Source organism: Nanorana parkeri, unplaced genomic scaffold (genome assembly GCF_000935625.1).
Source record: "Nanorana parkeri isolate BGI_ZX_2015 unplaced genomic scaffold, ASM93562v1 scaffold1152, whole genome shotgun sequence".
Lineage (NCBI taxonomy): Eukaryota > Metazoa > Chordata > Amphibia > Anura > Dicroglossidae > Nanorana > Nanorana parkeri.
Genome location: NW_017307420.1, coordinates 48,109 through 68,055, shown reverse-complemented (window position 1 = coordinate 68,055; position 19,947 = coordinate 48,109). Strand labels below are relative to the sequence as shown.

The 19,947-nt window shown below is 43.5% G+C and overlaps 1 protein-coding gene across 2 annotated transcripts in view; it reads right to left on the bottom strand.

Moving 5' to 3' along the window:
• The window catches only part of PLPP1 (phospholipid phosphatase 1), a 93,891-nt gene that overhangs the window by 39,641 nt on the left and 34,303 nt on the right, over positions 1-19,947 (bottom strand). Inside the window, exon 2 of one of the 2 annotated variants that reach the window (XM_018568183.1) lies at positions 10,475-10,626. The exons of the other annotated variant lie outside the window; for it this stretch is intronic. Within the exon in view, the coding sequence (XP_018423685.1) occupies positions 10,475-10,626 (152 nt within the window). The remainder of the gene's footprint in view (positions 1-10,474; positions 10,627-19,947) is intronic. 2 annotated transcript variants of the gene reach the window in all.

Genomic DNA, 19,947 nt, shown 5'->3' with positions numbered 1-19,947 from the left:
AAACCCAGCACGGCCCCTCCCATACGGGCCGTGGGGGGGGGGGTTGCTGTGGCATAGATTGCTGCGGATGCGGTGGGACGGGCGGCTGTGTTAAAGCCATGCCTGTCAGCAGCTCTCTGTCCAGCTCACCGTCGTCACGGGTTGCCAGGAGCTCAGCGTGACACCAGCCACTCGCTTAGCTCCCTGGAAACCAGTGACATCAGTGAGCTGGGTGAGTAGCCAAAGAGTCACAGGTTGTTAAGTGCTCTTAGCATCCTGGGACGTCGTAGCCGCCCCCCCTAATGAGATTGGTTTTCCAATTAATTTGTTATGTTAACATACAAGCACAGAACTAAAAAAAGGGTTTTTAATGTGCAAAATGTATATTTTAAAATCTGTTTTCAGGGGAAATTCCATTTCTGACAGCTTAACTTTTTGCAAAGTTGAAGGAGCTTCTCTCATAGCAGCCTAATGCTTGTTTGTAGATTATATTGTACTTTTACCATCTAATTATTACCTTTTTTCACTAAACATTTATCATTTTGAAAAATGCTGAAACAGAGCAAAGTATTGCACAATGGAAAGCGAATGTACCATTCTTTATAAATAGGCCGAGGAAAGCAGGACGGGACCTAGACACCTCGGCACCAACGTTATCTTGAGGGAAACAATATCGGTTGGCCTATACACAGCCAATTGCCTGATAAGCCGAGGATGTTTACTCCAGAAAAAAACAAAACAATAACTCAGAATGAATTTCTAAAGTTACCCATGTGGGGAGGAGCAGCATGGAAGGGGGAATCTCCTCTGGTGGCTACTGTATTCTCTGGCACCTGTGGCTGTCTGAATTTGGCACCAGTGGCTGTATTCTGATTGGATGCAGTTACTGTTTGACTGACAAATTTCCACCCAACTCCTATGATTTTTTAATCCATTTTTGTGGAGTCGGGTAGTGACAACTGGGCCAATCACAGCTTGAATGTCATGCAATTAAACAGGAGTCCACTAAAACTCGGTAGTTTAATAGAAATAATCCTGGTTTTGGTTTTGGATGCAACCTTTGAAAGAGAAATTCCTTTTCTGCAAGTTTTGAACTTGCAGTCAAAACACAAGGCAATGCCAGATACAGCATCATATAATGCAGCTTAAAGTGCTATTAAAGCTTTAGGTTTTTTATTTTTCTCACTGGGAGGTCGTCTCCCAGTGCATTATAACTGTGGTATTGCAGATCTTTGTTTTGTTTTTTTAATTTCTCAATTCCTCAATTTCTAGTGGGTTCCCGCATCCTCTCTCCCCCATCTCACGTGTACGTTCCTGGTCATGCCCTCAGTAGCTGTGTGCATCCATAGACACACACAACCCTGAGGCAGGCACGCCCCACCTCTCCACCCAACAGTTTGACTGACGGCAGAAGGAGCTTATGGCTCCTCTGCCCTCAGTATCCTCCCCTGCAACCAGGAAATTCAGGTCGGAGGATCGCTTTGGGGACCGGCGGAGTTGACAGGTAAGTGTGGTGGGCGGACGGGGGGAGTCAAAAAGGTACTGCCAGCGCTGGTGTCAGTGACCCCAATAATGGCCCCGAGCATTGGGGTCAGTGGATGCAATAATAATCCGCAGCATTGGTGTCAGTAGATGCAATATTAACCCTGAGCATTGGTGTCAGTAGATGCAATAATAGACCGCAGTATTGGTGTCAGTGACCCTAAAAATAGCCCCCAGCACTGGTGTCAGTGACTGCAATAAGAATTCCCAGCACTGGTGTCAGTGACCCCAATAATAACCCCGAACATTGGTGTCAGTGGACACAAAATAGTAACCGCCGGCACTGGTGTCAGTGGATGCAATGGTACCCACTAGCTTTGGTGTCAGTGGATGCAATAATATCCACCAGCATTAGTTTCTATCACCAAGATGGCCACCGGCAGGTATCAGAATACTGCCGCACGAGCGCGATGACGTCATCGCGCACGCGTGTGGTGACGTCACGCGCATGCGCAGTGACGTCTAGGCGTGGTGACACTCGATTACCGCTCCGGGTGTCACCCAGCCTCGGGACGCCCCTGGGTTTCAGTAGATGCAATAATAACCCTCAACATTGGTGTCAGTGACTGCAATAATAACCCTCAACATTGGTGTCAGTGACTGCAATAAAAATAAAACCAGCATCTTTTCAGCACCCCACTGTCGCTCTGCAAAGTGCACAGGTAGGTGCTCAACAGACGACAACCCAACCCAAACATGAAGCACCATAGGCTGCATGCTAGGCACCAGGGCTTTACACAGTGCTTCAGGCTCACAGAAGGGGGGATCCCAAGGACCAGTGCTTTGACTTGGGTGGGTCCTGAATCAGGCTGTTCTGATGAACTGCGGAGTACTCTGCAAGAAGTTTCACAAACTATCCACGCTATCTACTATAGGGGTCTAGATCACAAGACTGGATAAACAGAAATCCAAATCCTTTGGCAGTTAAAACAATTCACGTCTATGCATTTCAACTATGTATTTATAGTAAGTTTTAGTTGGCGTGTATTAGAGCAATAAAGAACAGAAACAAAGAGAGCAAGATTTCACACCCCGAATTGATTGACTAAAAAGAAATACAAGGAGTAGATTCCACCTTCAGATATGCGATTACCGAAAAGGGAGGGGCTTTTAAGAAATGCTATAAACTCTCTAATTGTATAGAAATATGAATTAATTTATTACATAATAAGTATTAAATACATTGAGCAATATGCATAGTTATTATACTGCCATGTACACACGTTTATGAGTATTTTGATAATTGAAGTATTAATCCACAATTTTTTGATTAATTTCACCCGCTTATTATTCAGACACACATACACAATCTCGCATATATTAATTATTATGCTTCACTAGCATTTACTATCACTACCTATCATTATGAATATTATATAAATCAAACTAATATGCTATTTATACCACTACACACAATTTATTCACTTATTATTCTCATTAAATCCTTATTTTATTAAATCCCTATTTGTGCCTGTTCAATACAAATCTCCTTTTCTGTTGCCCTCGATTGTTGTTGCTGCTTTGCTCTCCTGACACGATTCCCATGCGTGACTACTTTTATTCTAATAGAGGGAAAACACACCTGAAAACACTCGGACCCCTCCCTTTCATGTAGTGGTGTCGACTGACGGTCCTTTTGGACTCCTCCATGTAAGCTTTGCCAATATCCATGATACCATAATGTGTGTCTGTATATGCTTGTTCTATATATGAATGCAGTCACTTTTTTGCCTCACATGGGTTCTCTCTTATTGATATATAAATTCCCCTGAAGAGCCCATTAGGGCAAAACATGTCGGGTTTTATCTGAATGAGTCCTCTATTATGTCCTATTTTAAAAATAATTGTTGACTTGATGTAACACCTATACTGCATGTGAATTAGACCAATTATGTTTCAACTTTATTTATTTATTTCCAATTATGTAATAAATCAATTCATATTTCTATACAATTAGAGAGTTTATAGCATTTCTTAAAAGCCCCTCCCCTTTCGGTAATCGCATACCTTAAGGTGGAATCTACTCCTTGTATTTCTTTTTAGTCAACTATGTATTTAGCTGCTTGACTGGAGCTCATCTTAAAGCAAGCATTTGCAGAGTGAACATAATTTGATATTATGCATGCTTACTCGTCTCCTTCGACATTTAAGACTTGTTCTTTGGCTCTATCCTGAACGTATTCTATGGAAGGAAGGAAAAGATAAAACCTATTTCCATTGTTCACCAAATATTTCCCAGTGTTGGCATATTGAGGAAGTTGTAATCTGATTGTTACTCCCTAAACAGAGGAAAATAAATAACCATTAAAGGTACCAAGAGACATGAGAGGACTGTAACTCAATGCTGCTACATTCAGCCAAATGTCTGTGTATAGCAGCAGATATCCCTGGAGAATGATCGGCTGGGGATGTCTGCTGCTATACACAGAGATAATGGTCGTCATGTGATCGGCAATAAAACAGCAGCACATGGTTGCAATGCTTTCATATGCAGTGATGCCTTTACTGTTATTCCTTCTACTCTACCTAGGGAGCAAATCTCTCCACATGCCAATGCTGGGAAATAACCGTTGCATAAACTTGTTTTACCTCTTCCTTCCTTGAACTGAATAAATCAAGGAAAGTCTAAAAGATCAGAGCACTCCAGTAAACTAACAGAATATTAAATTATACTCACTCAGCAAATTTTCTCATTTGAACAGTAAGCTGCATCAGTGCCTGTGCTGAAGTCTACAAATTACTTCCCAGCATGTGTGTAGACAGCCAAATGAGAGATGGGGAAGTGTTGACTGGATTGTAGGGATGGAACGGCATAGCAATGGCCAAGTTATACCCACAATACACAAAAGCAGAATTGCTTTTCATTTCAGCTACAGGCCTAAGATTATGTGGCGCATTACTTCTGCTTCCAACGTGAACAGCCAGCTGAAAGAACCAGGCCTGTTTGTACCGTAAATTCATTCCTGGATTTTGTATCCTACCTTTTTTTTAACCAATGCTAATCACCTGGGCCCTACAAGAGCACGGAATGTGCTCACTCGGAACTAATAATTTTACTGTAAAATGCCTTATTCAACGAATACTGGGCGAGCAAATACAATTTCCATTGCTTAAAGGAGGAACTCCAGGAATTTTTCAAATGGGGCTATCCCCCACTGCAAGGGTAAACTTTTACAATGCTCATTTTTCCCTAAGGGCTGGAATAAAGAAGATATACTCACCTGATCCTCAGTCCTGCAGCAGTCAGCATTCACCTCTCCCCCCTGCGCCTTCATGTCTTATGCACTTGCATTATATGTGATGACGTCACGGGTCCTTAGACCACCAGAGTTTGGGGCAGAAGAGCCTACTGGTCTAACAGCCAGGTGGGACTGAGGATCAGGTGAGTAGATCTTCTTAGACCAAAAATAATGCAGTTAACTCTTGCATTGCATGGGGTAGCCCCACTGCAGGGGTTAATTTTTACAATAACCTAAAGTTCCTCTTTAAAATAAACATGCCATTAGAAAAACAAAGACTATCGCTGCTGACCTCTGTTGTCTGACCTCCTAAAATCAATGCTAAGCCCCTGGCTCGGAATGGTGAGCATTTCAAGTCGGTGGTCTTTATCTACATACTTGTTCTGGGTCGGCCTCTTAATACCTAAGCAGGAGGCTCACCATGGCAGCCAAGCAATTGGAATTATTGGAGGGACGGCCTGTTGGTTTAAGAGGCCCTTTAAGAAAAGTAGAAATTCTCCAAGCCCTGGAGAGCGTCTGGCCCCCAGAGATTGCTTTCCTTTGGACAGAACATTCTGTGGAGCTGCATATTTCCATCTGCTTCTTGACAACCTTCCCGGACTGGAATTATCCCTTTTAGATTCCTGGTGCTGGGAAAGATTGCTTCTGCTGGCAAAACAATGTTTATCTCTGCATGAGTCTGACAGAGATGATGAGAAATGTCACAGAAGAGAAGGGTTTTTGGCCCAAATTTCCTGCTGCTAATATGACCATTTGATATAGTTATATAGTTAAGACTATACACATATACAAGACAGCAGAGCAAAGCAACAGGGTTACTTCAACTTAGCGCTCCCCTGCACTTAATGTCGTTTTGCACCCTTTGCTCCCGTTTTCTAGGTTTCCACTGTCTCTTTTGTAAAAATGTGATATCACTCTTGTCCTGGCTGGAGTTGGGCTCTAGGGCTACTTATATTATTTCTAATTTTTGTATAGGATATATTACGCAAGGTTTTCCTGAGAACGTAGAACCACTGACTTTTTACCATATTATTCTTAATACATATTGCCTACTGTCTGTGTGAAACAGAAGCACCTTGGCAGTGTCTGCACTAATGGCCAGAATCTATTATACCCAATGTAAATATGGCAGCTCCAGACACACGCCATTCTGTCCTCTACGTGCCCTCACAAAGAAGCTGCATTGAACTCCCGATAAGTATTTACTGTAATTAAAAAGTTCCCATCTGCCAGCTGGACCAAATCAGCCATTTCTACACTCATCTACCACTGCTATTATACATACTCTTTATTCCTAATATTAGCTACGTCCCTTTAAAGTTTTATGCTTGTGCATATCATACACTTTTCTCTGGGAAAAATACAAGTAATAGTTGCTGTTCTCAATCATTACAGTATTTTTTTTTAACAAATGTTTTTTTTAGTGCCGCGTTCCTGTTTTATTGGACACAGAGTTCATGCCAATGGCTGTTTCCTTGCCAGCATGTTAAACCCTTGTTGACACAGCCTGGCAGCACATGGCTGCTTCCTAGGGTCTAACTACAAATTCAAGATAGTAGAAAACTGGCTGGCTTCTAGTAAAGAGGAGGCGATGAGCGAGGAACATTACAAGCCCACTAAACATACAAGATTTAACAAGCTTTTCCCCCCTCCAGCACATGAGGTGGAACCACGTACCCCTTGAATACCATGACTAACACAGGTAAAGCCAGTTTGTACCCCTGCCAATCAATTTTTCGCAATGAGCCCCAAAGTACTTTGAGGTTACTAGCTGCTCATAGCCGTTCTGATGTGTGTGCAATGGTTGAAGTCAACCTATTGATCCAAGCATGAATTTTAGAGACCAGACTGATCACGCTGGATAACCCCATGTGGGTCCAAGCACAGCAGAAGCCTAGGAGATGTTCACAGGTGTATTATGAGCAATTTATCATTGGGGATTGGGGTATGATTACAGCTCACTGAATGCGGGGGTTTTCCATCTAACAGATCAGAAATGGAAAACCCCTTAAATATGAACGTGTTTAATGACATTCTCAGATACCAATGAGATAGTCAGGAGTTCCAAAGAACTGAAGCTATAAGGAGTCAGGACTGGCAGTAAAAGCAAAAAGTAACATTTTCCTACAAAAACTTAATTTATAGCCCATACATCTCATAAAATACTCCTCGTTTTTAAAGTAGAAATCCAGACAAAACTCTGTGAAGGGAATTTATCAAAGCAGAAAAAATCTGGAGCAGCTGTGCATGGCAACCAATCAGCTTCTTTCTTTAGTTTGTTCAGTTAAGATTTGAGAATGAAAGAGAGAAGCTGATTGGTTGCCATGCACAGCTGTTCCCGATTTTGTCAGCTCCAGTTTTGATAAATTCCCCCCTGTGTGTGTTCAATAGAGTGGGGAAAAGTTCGGGGTTTTTTTGTCAGACTATAAAGTGACATTAAAGTCTAATCTCCCCCCCCCATGCTGGTGTAATTTAATTAAGCTCTCAGAGTTTTTGCATATAGCTACTGATAGGGAGCAGTAGCTATGTGCAAAAATATATATTTTTTTTAAAGTCACCAAAAAGGTTAAAACTTACCTGTGTCTCCACCGCACGCTCCCGTCCGAAGATCTGAAGATTCTCGGGCGGCTGCAAAGGATCACGGGCGGGGCGCATGCGCAGTAGAGTTCTTTGGCCAGGAGAACAGGAGAAACACAGGGTAAGTCCATGCAGGCGGCCCGGCAGCATACACCCGCACAGACTCCGTGGGACACAGAAGACACAGCAGTCAGTGCAGGATCAGAGACCGGTGTTCTATCAAAGATTGTGACTGGGTTGGAATGTATGACCGGTCACATGGTCACACATTTTAACGTAGTCAAGCCCATTTTTCACAATTTTAAAATATGTGACCAGCAAAAGGTGTAGAATTCAAAGCTTTCTCAGCTGTTCCGGGGCAGATCGGCATCGCAGATGGTATGTGCAGGAGACCCGATCTGCCCTGGAACAGCTGGCCAGTCCTGAAATGTCACTTCTATCCGACTTTGTGAAATGTCAAATCGTACTCACAAAGTCGGATAGAAGTGAGATTTCAGGAACGGCCAGCTGTTCTAGGGCAGATCGGTTCTCCTGCACATACCATCTGTGATGCCGATGCCCTGGAACAGCTGAGAAAGCTTTGAATTCTACACCTTTTGCTGGTCACATATTTTAACACTGGAAAAACTGGGTGGGATTATGTTAAAATGTGTGACCACGTCACCGGTCACATATTCTAACGCAGTCACAAAATTTGACCAGCACCAGCGCTGTAGGAAATCCTGAACACTACCGGAAAGACAAAGATGATAGGATCAAGAGGCACCATTTAGGGTAAGTCCTTACACCAGTATAGGGGGAGGGGAAAAAGTTAGACTTTAATGTCACTTTAAATGATACCTCTTGATCTGATAATCTTCTTCTTTCCTGTAGTTTTCAGGAGTCTCTGCAGGGCTGGTGCCGGTCTCTGATCCAGAGCTGACTGCTGTGTCTTCTGTGTCCCATGAGGCCTGTGTGGGTGCACGCCGCCGGGCTGCCTTCATGGACTTACCCTGTGTCTCTCCTCTTCTCCCGGCTGAAGATCTCTACTGCGCATGCGCCCGCCCCATGATTCTTTGCCACCACCCGAAAAGCTTTAGATCTTCAGAAGGGAGCACACGACAGAGACAAAAGGTAAGTTTTAACCTTTTTGGTGACTTTTTTTTTTCTTTATGTTTTTACATATATCTACTGCTTGCTAGCCCCGCTGGCTGTCAAAATACCTGAACAATCTGATTGGATGCAGGCATTGGTCAGGTGTTTTGAGAGCCAGCGGGGCAAACTAGCAAGATACTGAAGCTTGGCCCAGTGGGAGATTCCTCCATACACACAGTTTAGCATAGATGGGGGAATCTGTTGCACTTTTTTCATCTGACCATAGAAAATCTGCAGGTAATCTACAGGTGTACGGCCAGCTTAATTCTTATGGAGAATAAGTTTATCTTTGTCTAGTCTATAAACAGATTTGTACACAGGGGCAGACATATTTCCTCTTTACAAATAAAAGGCTGTGCTTTCTGCTTGGTAGTGTTGCACAGTTATTCTAGTGACTATAAATGGAAATCTGTACTTTCTGAAAATACACCACAATTTACCATAAAGCACGTATAAACCTTCAGGTTTAAATCAGCCAAATACATTCTAGGCGCATCAAAACAAAAGGTGTCCTACAGTTGGTTTTCTTTAGGAAGCAGCATCAGTCCAAGTAGAAAAGTTCCTTTTCCTGCCAGTATGTTGCAGAGGAGAACCATTTCTCTCTGTGCAGACAAATTGTTCTCGACCTGTGTGACCTCAGGATCTACATTTGTCCGTGGCCATTAAGTCACAACCCAATTTGCAGCGCAGTGGAACGCACGGCATTGCGGTACCATGCGTCCTGGTGCAGGCGATCGCACTGTGGGCGGAAGGGGCATCTGGGGTGAATGGCAACACAACGCACCTCCCGCACCAGAATGCTCGCCCTGAATGGAGTGCCCTTGCGGCCATAGCCCCAGCCCACCCCACCTCAAGTTGACACTCGCCGCAGGGCAGCATAGTTTGAATGGCTGCTCGGCGCGAGAACTGGCAGTGCTGCGCTAGGGGGAGGCTGAGAAGCCTATCACCTAGTACAGTGGAAGGCACGGGGCGACCCACTGAACACGGGGTTGTGAACCACTTTTGGGCCGCGACCCACCAGTTGAGAAACAAGGGTGTAGAAGAAAGTCTCTCTGCAGAGGTCTGACAAGCCTGCTGCTGTGTCTGTGCTTGAGCTTTTCATGCAGCATGGAGTATAAGCAGGGGACATATTGGACCTCTACAGAGAGACCACTGCTGTCCCTACAGAGAGCAAAGGACCTAGTCTACAGCATTCTGGCAGGGGACAGGCTGTAGGCCCCATTCACACTATCTGTCAGTCATAACACGAAATCACCTGCACTCCATGGCGCCGTGTCAGATACAGTCCATAATAGAAGTCACCAGCACTCGATATGTGCAAAAAGTAAAGCACTTTTTATTCAATTGTCACATGCGTCAAACAGCCAATGTTTCGGGGCCACACAGGTCCCTTCTTCTGGGCGACATAGTGACCTATGTCGCCCAGAAGAAGGGACCTGTGTGGCCCCGAAACATTGGCTGTTTGACGCATGTGACAATTGAATAAAAAGTGCTTTACTTCTTGCACATATCATCGAGTGCTAGTGACTTCTATTATGGACTGTATCTGTCAGTCATGACGCGCGTGTTCATATGCATAAAAATGTGCAACAAACGAGCAAAGTACCCTAGGCAAAAACACATGCAAAAACACGCCTAGGTGTGAATGCAACCTAATACTTTGTACACCTTTTGTTTCAATGCAACTCAACTGTATTTACTGGATTTAAATTAAAAGTTCAGTTGGGCTTTTAAAACACTTATAATATTGTCTACTTATTTTCATTATTTATAAAACACGCCAGGGTGAAATAGACCTTACTGGTCCCAGTGGAATATCATTATCTAAGTACAAATACGGCTCTATTCTTTCAAAAGAACAGTTTAGTGTGATAGCTCTGCCATAATCCTGTCATTATGCAGTCGTTATTACAATGCCACTGCAAAGGAAACAGACATTAGCCAAAGAACCCTGAGATTAACACAAAAAAAAAAAGGAGATAGAACGAATGGTTAGAACTTACAATAATAATACTGAGCGGTATCACTATGGCGGCTAACAACTGATAAGAAATTGTGTCTTCTTTGTACGGGTACTGGATGGAATCATCGTTACAGAAAAATCCACGTTGGAAGGAGCTATGCTTCAAATTGAGAATTGCAAAAGGCAATCCGGCTAGCAAAAGGAAGAGAGATATGCGTTAATACTGTCAGGCTGTCATGGGGCAATGGCACAACACAATGAAACACTGAGGTAATGAGAAATGATTAGCAGGGTAAGAAGCAGAGAAAGCGGGAAGAGAAAAACAGGAAATGCGAGAATAAAAGAAGACTGTATTGTGGTACATGCTTCATTTATAAGAGAGTCCTCGTCCCAGGCTGATTTGTGAGGCAGAAATAGGAAGGATTAATGTGCTTAACTTTACTACATAAATTAACTATTTACAAAAGGTGGTGAATCCAAACCATGCTAATTAAAGTGAAACTGACCTGGCCTTACGCTTAAAGGGTTAGTTCATCTTTGTAATAAAATTTACAGTACAGTCAAGGGGTCCCATTAGTTTACTAATCACAGTGCAAGTGCAAAGTGGTACATGAACGTCTTTTTTTCCAAGGTATTGCGTTACCTCATGTTGCATGTTCACAGTGTCTGGGAGGTGTGTTGGGGTGCTATTCAAATAAATGGCAATGAAACACAGCTAGGTCGTGGTAACGCCTGCTATGTGTGTTGAGCGAAAGCATGTGTTAATCACAAGGAACTAACCCTTTAATCTCAATTTGTGCATACTTTGAGGCCCTTTGCAAACCCTGAACCTAAGATCCAAGAAGACTCTGTATGTCTCTTCTGCCCGCCAGCAATGTTGTTTAAATTGTACACTGAGCCACGTAGTTTCGGCAAAACCTTGGGCGGAGGAAAGGGTTAACTCTTGTACACATATGCTGGAGTTACGTCACCCGGGATGGCCAATCAGGATGGTCAAGGAGACCAAACCCAGAAGAAGACCGGGAGAACATGTCTGTGGTGGCAAGGGATCATGAGATCCTGGCTATCACAGTGTTCAAGTGGTTGCTTTGTAAGGCTCCGTTCACACATTAGAATTTTTCCGTGCGTATTCGTATGCGCATAAACCCTCAAAATACAAAATGGAATACATTCTAAAGTCACTTCTTCACATCTGCGCATCGCACGAAAACTCGCAAAAAAGTAAAAGTGTGATATTCTGGGCGACTTCCGCGCGTTCTGGCTATAGTAGCAATAAACCTAAAGTCACTCGCACTCCATTGCAAATCGAAGTCAATCTCCTTTATTGACCATCGTGATGTCACATTTAACAAAAAGCGACGTTTCGGAAACAAGCGCTCCCTTCTTCAGGCAAACAAAAAGCATTTTTTATTTGCCTGAAGAAGGGACCGCTTGATTCCGAAACGTCACTTTTTGTTAAATGTAACATCACGATGGTCAATAAAGGAGATTGACTTCGATTTGCAATGGTCACCTGGACAAAAAAAAGATTGTGAATCTGCCCAGAGACCCACAGACATCAATGGAAACCCAAAAACACATTTAACTCTTCACTACTCTAAATATACTTTATTATGTATGGAAACAATCCTAACAAAAAACTTTTCTTATTTTCTCCCTTTTGGTCTGTACCTATACCAGAGAAAGCATTTTGTAATATCCGTTTGATTAAAAAAAATGCCTGTGGATCCCAACAGAAATCTTGTGAGCCAATTACTTTCTGTGTGGACTGCTATCCATTATCTTTGTTCCCAGCCCCCTCTGTAAACTACAGAACACTGTCCCCTATCTTACGGTGAACTCTATTTGCGGTAAAAGAAACGCGCGGCAAATGCGAGTTTCCGAGGGGGTATCCCGCTGTATCCTTATGGATACAGCCGAATACGCCCCAAAGAAGCTCCTGTACTTCTTTGGGCGTATGGCGTTTTACCGCACGATCCTACGCGCGGTAAAAAACACCGGTGGGAACCATGCCCATAGGCAAACATGGGTTTTCACCTGTTGCGCGTTTGACCGCACGTAGGAACGCGCAGTAAAATGCTCAGGTGTGACCCGGGCCTTACCCTATTTGTACAGACTGAGACAAGGCCGTAGAAGAGGCTGGAGCCATTAAAGTCCAACTTCAGCCAAAATAAACTTACTCGTGCTAAAGCAGTTGAAGACATTTAACCTCCTGTGATGAACGCTATCTTTTAATACCTGTAATACATCTGATTTACAAATGGGTAAAAGTACAACTCCAACGGTACTTCCATGTCCACTTGGATGTAAGTGCTTCAGGTCTCATAGCTCTCAGCACTATGGTGACATCTGTCTCCCTCTTCTCCAGGCCATTTATAAAACACATCCTGTCTTTGAGTGGGGTGGTGGGGCTCTCTAAGTAAAAATTCATCACAGATTTTGGCTCTAAGCTAGGGTTTGTGAACATGGAGGTCAGAAGCACAGAAAGCGCACCATCAAGACCCAATGCTTTCAGGACCATTAATAAAAAATTAAAATCCAAATATCAATATCAGCCTTAAAAGCTAAACTTAAAGGACCAGGGCTAAAAACAATGCACTAGGGGATTACAGGGGAATGATCTTTGTAATTGACTGGATTTTACAATCCAATTAGGATTACCAACCAGGGGAGGACTTGGAACCTTAGGCCTGGAGGTGAAATACAACCAAGTGGCCATTCAAGGTAGGAACACATTTCTGTGAGCTACAGAAATCTACTATGCAAAGTAAGCCATGGTGCCACAGTGATTGGTTGGCTGGCAAGGTGAAAGGCAGGTAACCATATAATGCAAATGCCTCCAGCCCAGTCCTCCCCTGCACTCAACTTGACCAAATAAATCATTTTTTAGTATGCCATACTGGAGAAAAGATACAAACGGAGAAGCTCACTAGTCTCCATAGGCAATAATCATACTATTCCTTCAAACACTTGTGAACGTGAGGTGAGACTCCATTTCAATCCAAAACTTGGTTGATTAATGAGCGATCAACATTTACAGTTTTAATGAATGACTTGGCACCAGAAAGTCCATAGGTTCTTGTTAGGGATCGTGTGATGGTCTACATAGTGTCAGACTTTAATTAACAGCCAGAATGATGTCACGCACCCTGAGAGGAGAAGGTCACACGCCCATCCTATTATTAGCTCCCTCAGAAATCTATCCCGCCTCTCTCACAAGGGTGTAGCAGAGGAGACTTTTCACACACTAAACCAACAACAACAACTCCAAACATCTCAACTTAAAAAAAGGTCAGATTAAGCCCCGGGAGGAAATATAAATCGCACTCAATCATAAATTGGGGAACAAAGACTCGCAAGGCCGTGAGAATACGACCACCCAATTAGATATGTTCACAATTTGTTTTACAAAGCCCAACTCCAGGCAAAATTATTTTTTGCCACCCCGCCCCATCACTTTATTCAAAATTGATTAAAAAAACACAGCTTTGGGCTGTTAGCCTTAGAACTTGTACAAAAGGACAAACCTATTTCAATAAAAAAAGACATGAGAAAAGTAAACTGTTATGCATCTGACGAATCAGACTTTAAAGCTAAACTCCATCAAACTGCAATATGCACAGTGGAAATGTATATATGTTATATGTAATCTGCCAAAAAAAGACCATAACTCTGTTCGGCCATATCTGTGAAGGTTCTCATTCATCCAGGTCATGGCATATCTGTAAAGCAACATTCACCATATTTATTCCCAGATAATTTTTTGTACAAGTCATTCTGAATTGAGAAAGCTGGTCGGATGTCCAGTGAAACATCTTCAAGAAAAATATAGCAAGTCCAGTTGCCTTGACTTATTTTTTTTACAGATATCTGTTCAGCCAGTTTTATGAGCCAGGCACTTCTGCCAGACAGCATTGATAAATCCGTGATCTCACTTTTCTCCTCTGCAGTTAAAGGGTAATCCCACTTTCCCAGGTGAATTTGGGAAAATTGAATTACACCCTCCAATCTGGCCCCCTTTCCCCTCCCTACTACACTTACCTTTCTGTGATTGCTGCTTCCTCTCCGCCGTTGGCGCAAACCTCCTCCTCTCTCCTCCTAGCTAGTAGGTGGACATCTGCTGGAGTCCGCTCTGTCCTTTGCGATCTTGTACTGGACAGGAAGTTCAGGGAAGCCGAGCTAAGAGAGTTGGAGCTTTTTGTAAACATGATCACTGCAAGTTCATTGGTGACCATGTAAAGAAATACTTTGCTGGGGGTTGTATATTTGTTTGATCCGCATTCATGATTATAAAATAGATTGAGAGTTTAATACTACGTTAAGCTTGGCTCCAGAACAGTTGCACCCTGGTCCGTTGGCATTCTTGGTGACTTTATAAGTATGTCAATAAATCAGCCTTTTCTCCATTGCAGGTAAGCCTCATTCACACACAACGCAAGAGCAAAATTGTATATTGCATATATACGCGTGCATGCGTGTATGTACACGCATATACACGTGTATATGCGGGCACTATATGCAATCCCGGAATGCATCATTCATAATAGAAATTGTAGTAAACTGTTCGCGTGTTTGCGCGTAAAATACGCTGCCTGGACGCATCTCGGTTCCATTCTGTTTTTGCGCATTTTTACGCTATGCAAATATATGGCTCCATACGCAGCTATGTGTATGGAGCCATTTATTTGCATATGGTACAATGCGCGCGTACATTCACACTGCCGCGCGTATATGCGTGGCAGTGTGAATGAGGCCTTAAAGGGTAATTCCACTTTCCCAGGTGAATTTGGGAAAATGGAATCATCCCCTCCAATCTGGCCACCCTGTCACCCCCCTACTATACTTACCTTTCGGTGAACGCTCCTTCCTCTCCGCCGGTGCGGGTGTACTATCTGAACCCCGTTCTGCCATGTAGCGCAGCTCAGTGCTATGCATTTTACATTTTGCTCACAAATGGTGAGCACTCATTGGTCAGCACAGTCACCTGACCGTGCTGACCAATGAGAAGTGCTTCTCACTGGTCAGCACCTTCAGGAGACCATGCTAATCAATAAGTGCTTGCCATTTGTACGTATAGCGGGGGTTGGGAGGGGGCCAGCTTGGAGGGGATAATCCCATTTTCCCAAATTCACCTGGAAAAGTGCCATTTACAACATTATTTTATCATACCTTTTTTTTTATCTTATTCAATCAATTCAGGGGTGGCACGTTTTTATGGAATTCAGGAGCCAGTCTGTCCAATCCAGGAGCCAGCAGGATTATTATTATTTTTTTTTTTTAGGAGCCAGCTCCAATGACAACTAGAGAAAACCTTGAAATGTAGGCATCGGCTGTAATTTTTGAGGAGCACTGGCGACCTGGCTCCTGAAATTTGTCCAGCCCTGAATTCATTCATTCTGCGGAATATTACTAGATTGTGAGTTCTCAGGAGATGGGTCCTTCTAACCCTCTTGTATTGATATTTTATTATTTTATTGTAACTGTATTGTCTCTGTCCATTTTGTAAAGCACTGCGCAAATTGTTGGCGCTATATAAATAATATAATAATCATCATTAATTAAAATAGTAATATTACAATTCTGAAAAAATATGAAAATAAAATAGTAATATATCGAATAAATTTAAAAAAATTCCAGTAACCATACCACGATGAAATATAAACACAACATGGTCCTTTCAGGAAGTATTATGAAAAACATGTTTGATTCACTTTGTGGCCAATAATTTGTTGGCAGCGAAGTATATACCAGTTTATATTTGGTCCACCGGAACAGGTAGGTGGTCAGTCAACAGAATTTGTATATACTATATACTCCTCTGCTTAAATAAAAAATAAAATAAGCTACAAATGTAGACACCATCCAGGAATAAAACGCTCCAGCAAAGTTCCGATACACACACACCTGGTTGTTGGCGTTGATTACAGCTTTCAAAATAAAATCAGAAATATTTTAGCACTTGGCTGGAGAAGTTACATAAACAATGGCGATGCCAAAAGAAAAAGAATAAACTCCCCTTTCCCGTCAGGTCTAAAAGGAGAGAGCTGATTTTAATAGTATTTCCTCTACACTTCCTTAATGACAGCAGCAGGAAAAAAAACAACTGATTTATTGACAAACCTATAAAGTCACCGAAGAATGCCAAAGGACGAGGGTGGAACTGTTCTGGAGCCAAGCTTAACGTAGTATTAAACGCTCAATCTATTTTATAATAATGAATCCGGAACAAACATACATCGCACAGCAAAGTATTCCTTTACACGTTCACCACAGAACTTACATGTTTCCAAAAAGCTTCAACTCTCTCAGCTCGGCTTCCCTGAACTTCCTGTCCAGTACAAGCTCACAAAGGACAGAGCGGACTCCAGCAGATGTCCACCTACGAGCTTTGGGAAAGGGGAAGGAAGGAAGGAAGGAAGGAAGGAAGGAAGGAAGGAGGAGAGAGGCGCAGGAGGAGAATTGCCTTGCAATGTCTATGCTTTGTGGAGACACACACACACAGCTAACTAGCCCACACAAAGGTGCCCCTCTGTTTGCCATGGTGACCATTGTCAACAAGACATAAAAAGATTACAAATCCAACATTTTACAGTTGTCACCAGAACAAAAGAACCGAGCCAATGAATGGACGGGGAGAAAATAAAAACCTGAAGCCTATTTCTCAACAGACACAGAACATTTTAATTACTCGACGTTTAGACTTGATTTATTGTTGCACATGGAGAATGGTGATGTGATTACAGCCCTATCTCAGCCATAAAAGTTAATGAAAGCCTCAGTAATTTTGTTACAAAAGGGCAAATATCGGATCTCTCTTCCTGTGACTCCATAGAATTGCACAATGCAGACAATGGGCCATTACTGCGCAAACCTCCCCGCTCTCCGGCTGCTCCTTCTCAGAGCTGGCAGCTGGGGAAGAGTTAGCATTCCAGCAGCCATTTTAAATCCATCAAATCTATTTTTACTTGCTGTGGACACAAAGGAGGAGGAGATGTTCGCCAGCTGATAATGAACGCTTGAGAGAAGACATTTTTCTCCACACTAAGAGAAAGCAGAGGAATAGTTTTCCTTTAAAAGGCACAATTCTGTCAGAGTTTAGAATAGGGTTAAGCTAGGTTTTGGGTTGTCACCAGAACAGGAATAGATGGGATGTCTTCCACTGAGGACACTAGTTCTGGTGACCCTGGATTTCTCTTACTTTGGAGGGATTACCTCTCAATTCCTATTGCAGCCATGGGACAGGAAGTGAAGGGAAATGTCCTATCTAGAGGCAGAGTCAGCTGTGCCCGCCCCTTCCCTTGTTCGTTCGTTCCTCCACTCAGCGCTGGAGGATTGAAGAGGAGAGGGGGAATCCCTGCGGGGAGCAGTGACCGACAGTGACTGAAGCGGTGTGGTGACTGAAGTGAGCGGATCGGTGCATGTTTCTGCTCACTTCCTGATTGATAGAGCGGACCTGTGAAAGCTTCTTTGTCACAGGTCGGTTCTAACTATGAGGATGAGTGGAAATCACTCACCTCATAGTTCTCCTTTAAATAACTTGCCCTTGCAGTGGGGCTACCACCTCACTGTAATGGGTTAAGTGCTCGTTTTGTCTAACTTGGCTCAAATAAAGCTGCGTTAGTTACCTGATCCTCGGTACAACGGTGGTCCTGCTCACCTCTCTCTTCCCCTCCGCTCCAGCAGTGGAAGGGCCCTTGGCGTCATCACACCTAATGCAAATCAGTGGACCTGCATCCAATGTGATGACGACAGCAGTCCTTAGACCACTGGAGCACCGAGAAGAAGAGGTTGAGGGGACTGGTTTAGCAGCCCGGCGGGATCAAGGATCAGATGCGTATATCTGCTTTATTTGAGCCCCCTAGACAAAACACGCACTTAACCCTTGCAGTGCAGGGGTTGCCACACTGCAAGGGTAAGTTTTTTAACTTCCCGGAGTTCTTTAAAGACATTGAGGGGAATTTAGTAATACTGGAGCAGACATAATGCACATAAAGCAGACAGCATGGTGCCTTCAACAGCTTCTATGCTGGTGATCATGTAACATGGGGTGAGACCCTATGAACAAATGTTATTAGTCATGCATGCTCTGACAGCCTGCCAACACAGAAGATGGACAATTTACATATTCATTTAGGACCTGGAAAGCTTTGTAGGCAAACCTGTCCCAACATGCATCGCCAACCACACAAAGAAAGAGAGCAGCGTGTGCAGCAATAATTTAATCCAATACAAAAGCTGTTTGATTGTGTTCTTCAGTCCTGCAGATTGAACAAACTTTACATTTCCATTAACAGGGGTCGTGCAGTAGCAGAGAGGTCTTCGGATCCTCGGTGGCCTTGCCCCATACACTTGTTTTCTCTACAGACAAACAGGCTCCCATCTCACACACGTCCCATTGTTCAACACAACAGTTCATTATGATCTCAAGTGATGTCATGGCATTCTGTGCCATATTCACAAGAGCTCGGAATGAGGCTCCGGGCCCACACTGAGAATGTGGACGACTTGTCGCCTTTTCTAAAAAGGATTTCATTCCATTACAAAAGAGGAAAGTATGACTCACTCTTTCTTTTCTTCTTACATCAATACTATTAGTCAGTAAATTGCGCATACAAGATGCGGGAATTAAAACTTCATCCCCTGAAGATGACAGTAACCTTCGCTGTGGACAACACCCAAAAGACTGATAACTAATTCAAGCCTTGTTCCATCCAGCCGCACTTTACTCTGGTAACTGATTAAAGGCTATGTAAACCCTGAGGGCCGGTTCACACCACAAACAGTGCGTTCCAGAGCATTCGGCCTCTGAAACACACTGTATCGCAACCCTGCCGGCTCCCTGTGTTCAAGGGCAGGAGGGGGCGTGGCGGTGCATTGAAGTCAATGGCACCACAGCCACGCCCGCAGTGTGATCGACTGCACCAGTGCCTGCGTTCTGGTCCAGTACGATCTGCAAAAATAGTGCTTGCAGCAATTTTGCAGAACACAGGCACTGCTTGTGGTGTCAACCTGCCCTAAAAGTAAACTTATTTGCTCCCTTTTGGTCTGTGATACGTCATTCTCAACCAATGTGCCCCCAGAGGTTATCAGGGGTGCCGCGGCACAATCAAAACAAAAATTCACAAAATGTATTATAGCTCGCACTAGAGAGACACTAGCAAGGCACACCACTGAGCCTTAGCAATGGATAACTCACCTGTTGCTATAGACGCTGTTGGCAGCTACAGTTTAAGACAATGTCTATGGCGACCGATTACATCATTGGTTGCCAAGACGCAGTCGGGTGCCTTGCAGGTGCCTATCTAGCGCAGGTAAAACCCAGGACTTCAGAGTCTGCAGGCAGTCACCAAGACAACCTGCAGTACGCCACTACGGACTGACTTCCAGGTCAGCAGCGCTGACTCTTACCTGTAACCCTCTTCATCTTCATTTCTGGAACTTTGCTCATCACCAGGGGTGCTGTGAGTTTGCAGTCGTTCTTTGGGGAGGGGGTATTGGGTGGTGGAGGGTTCT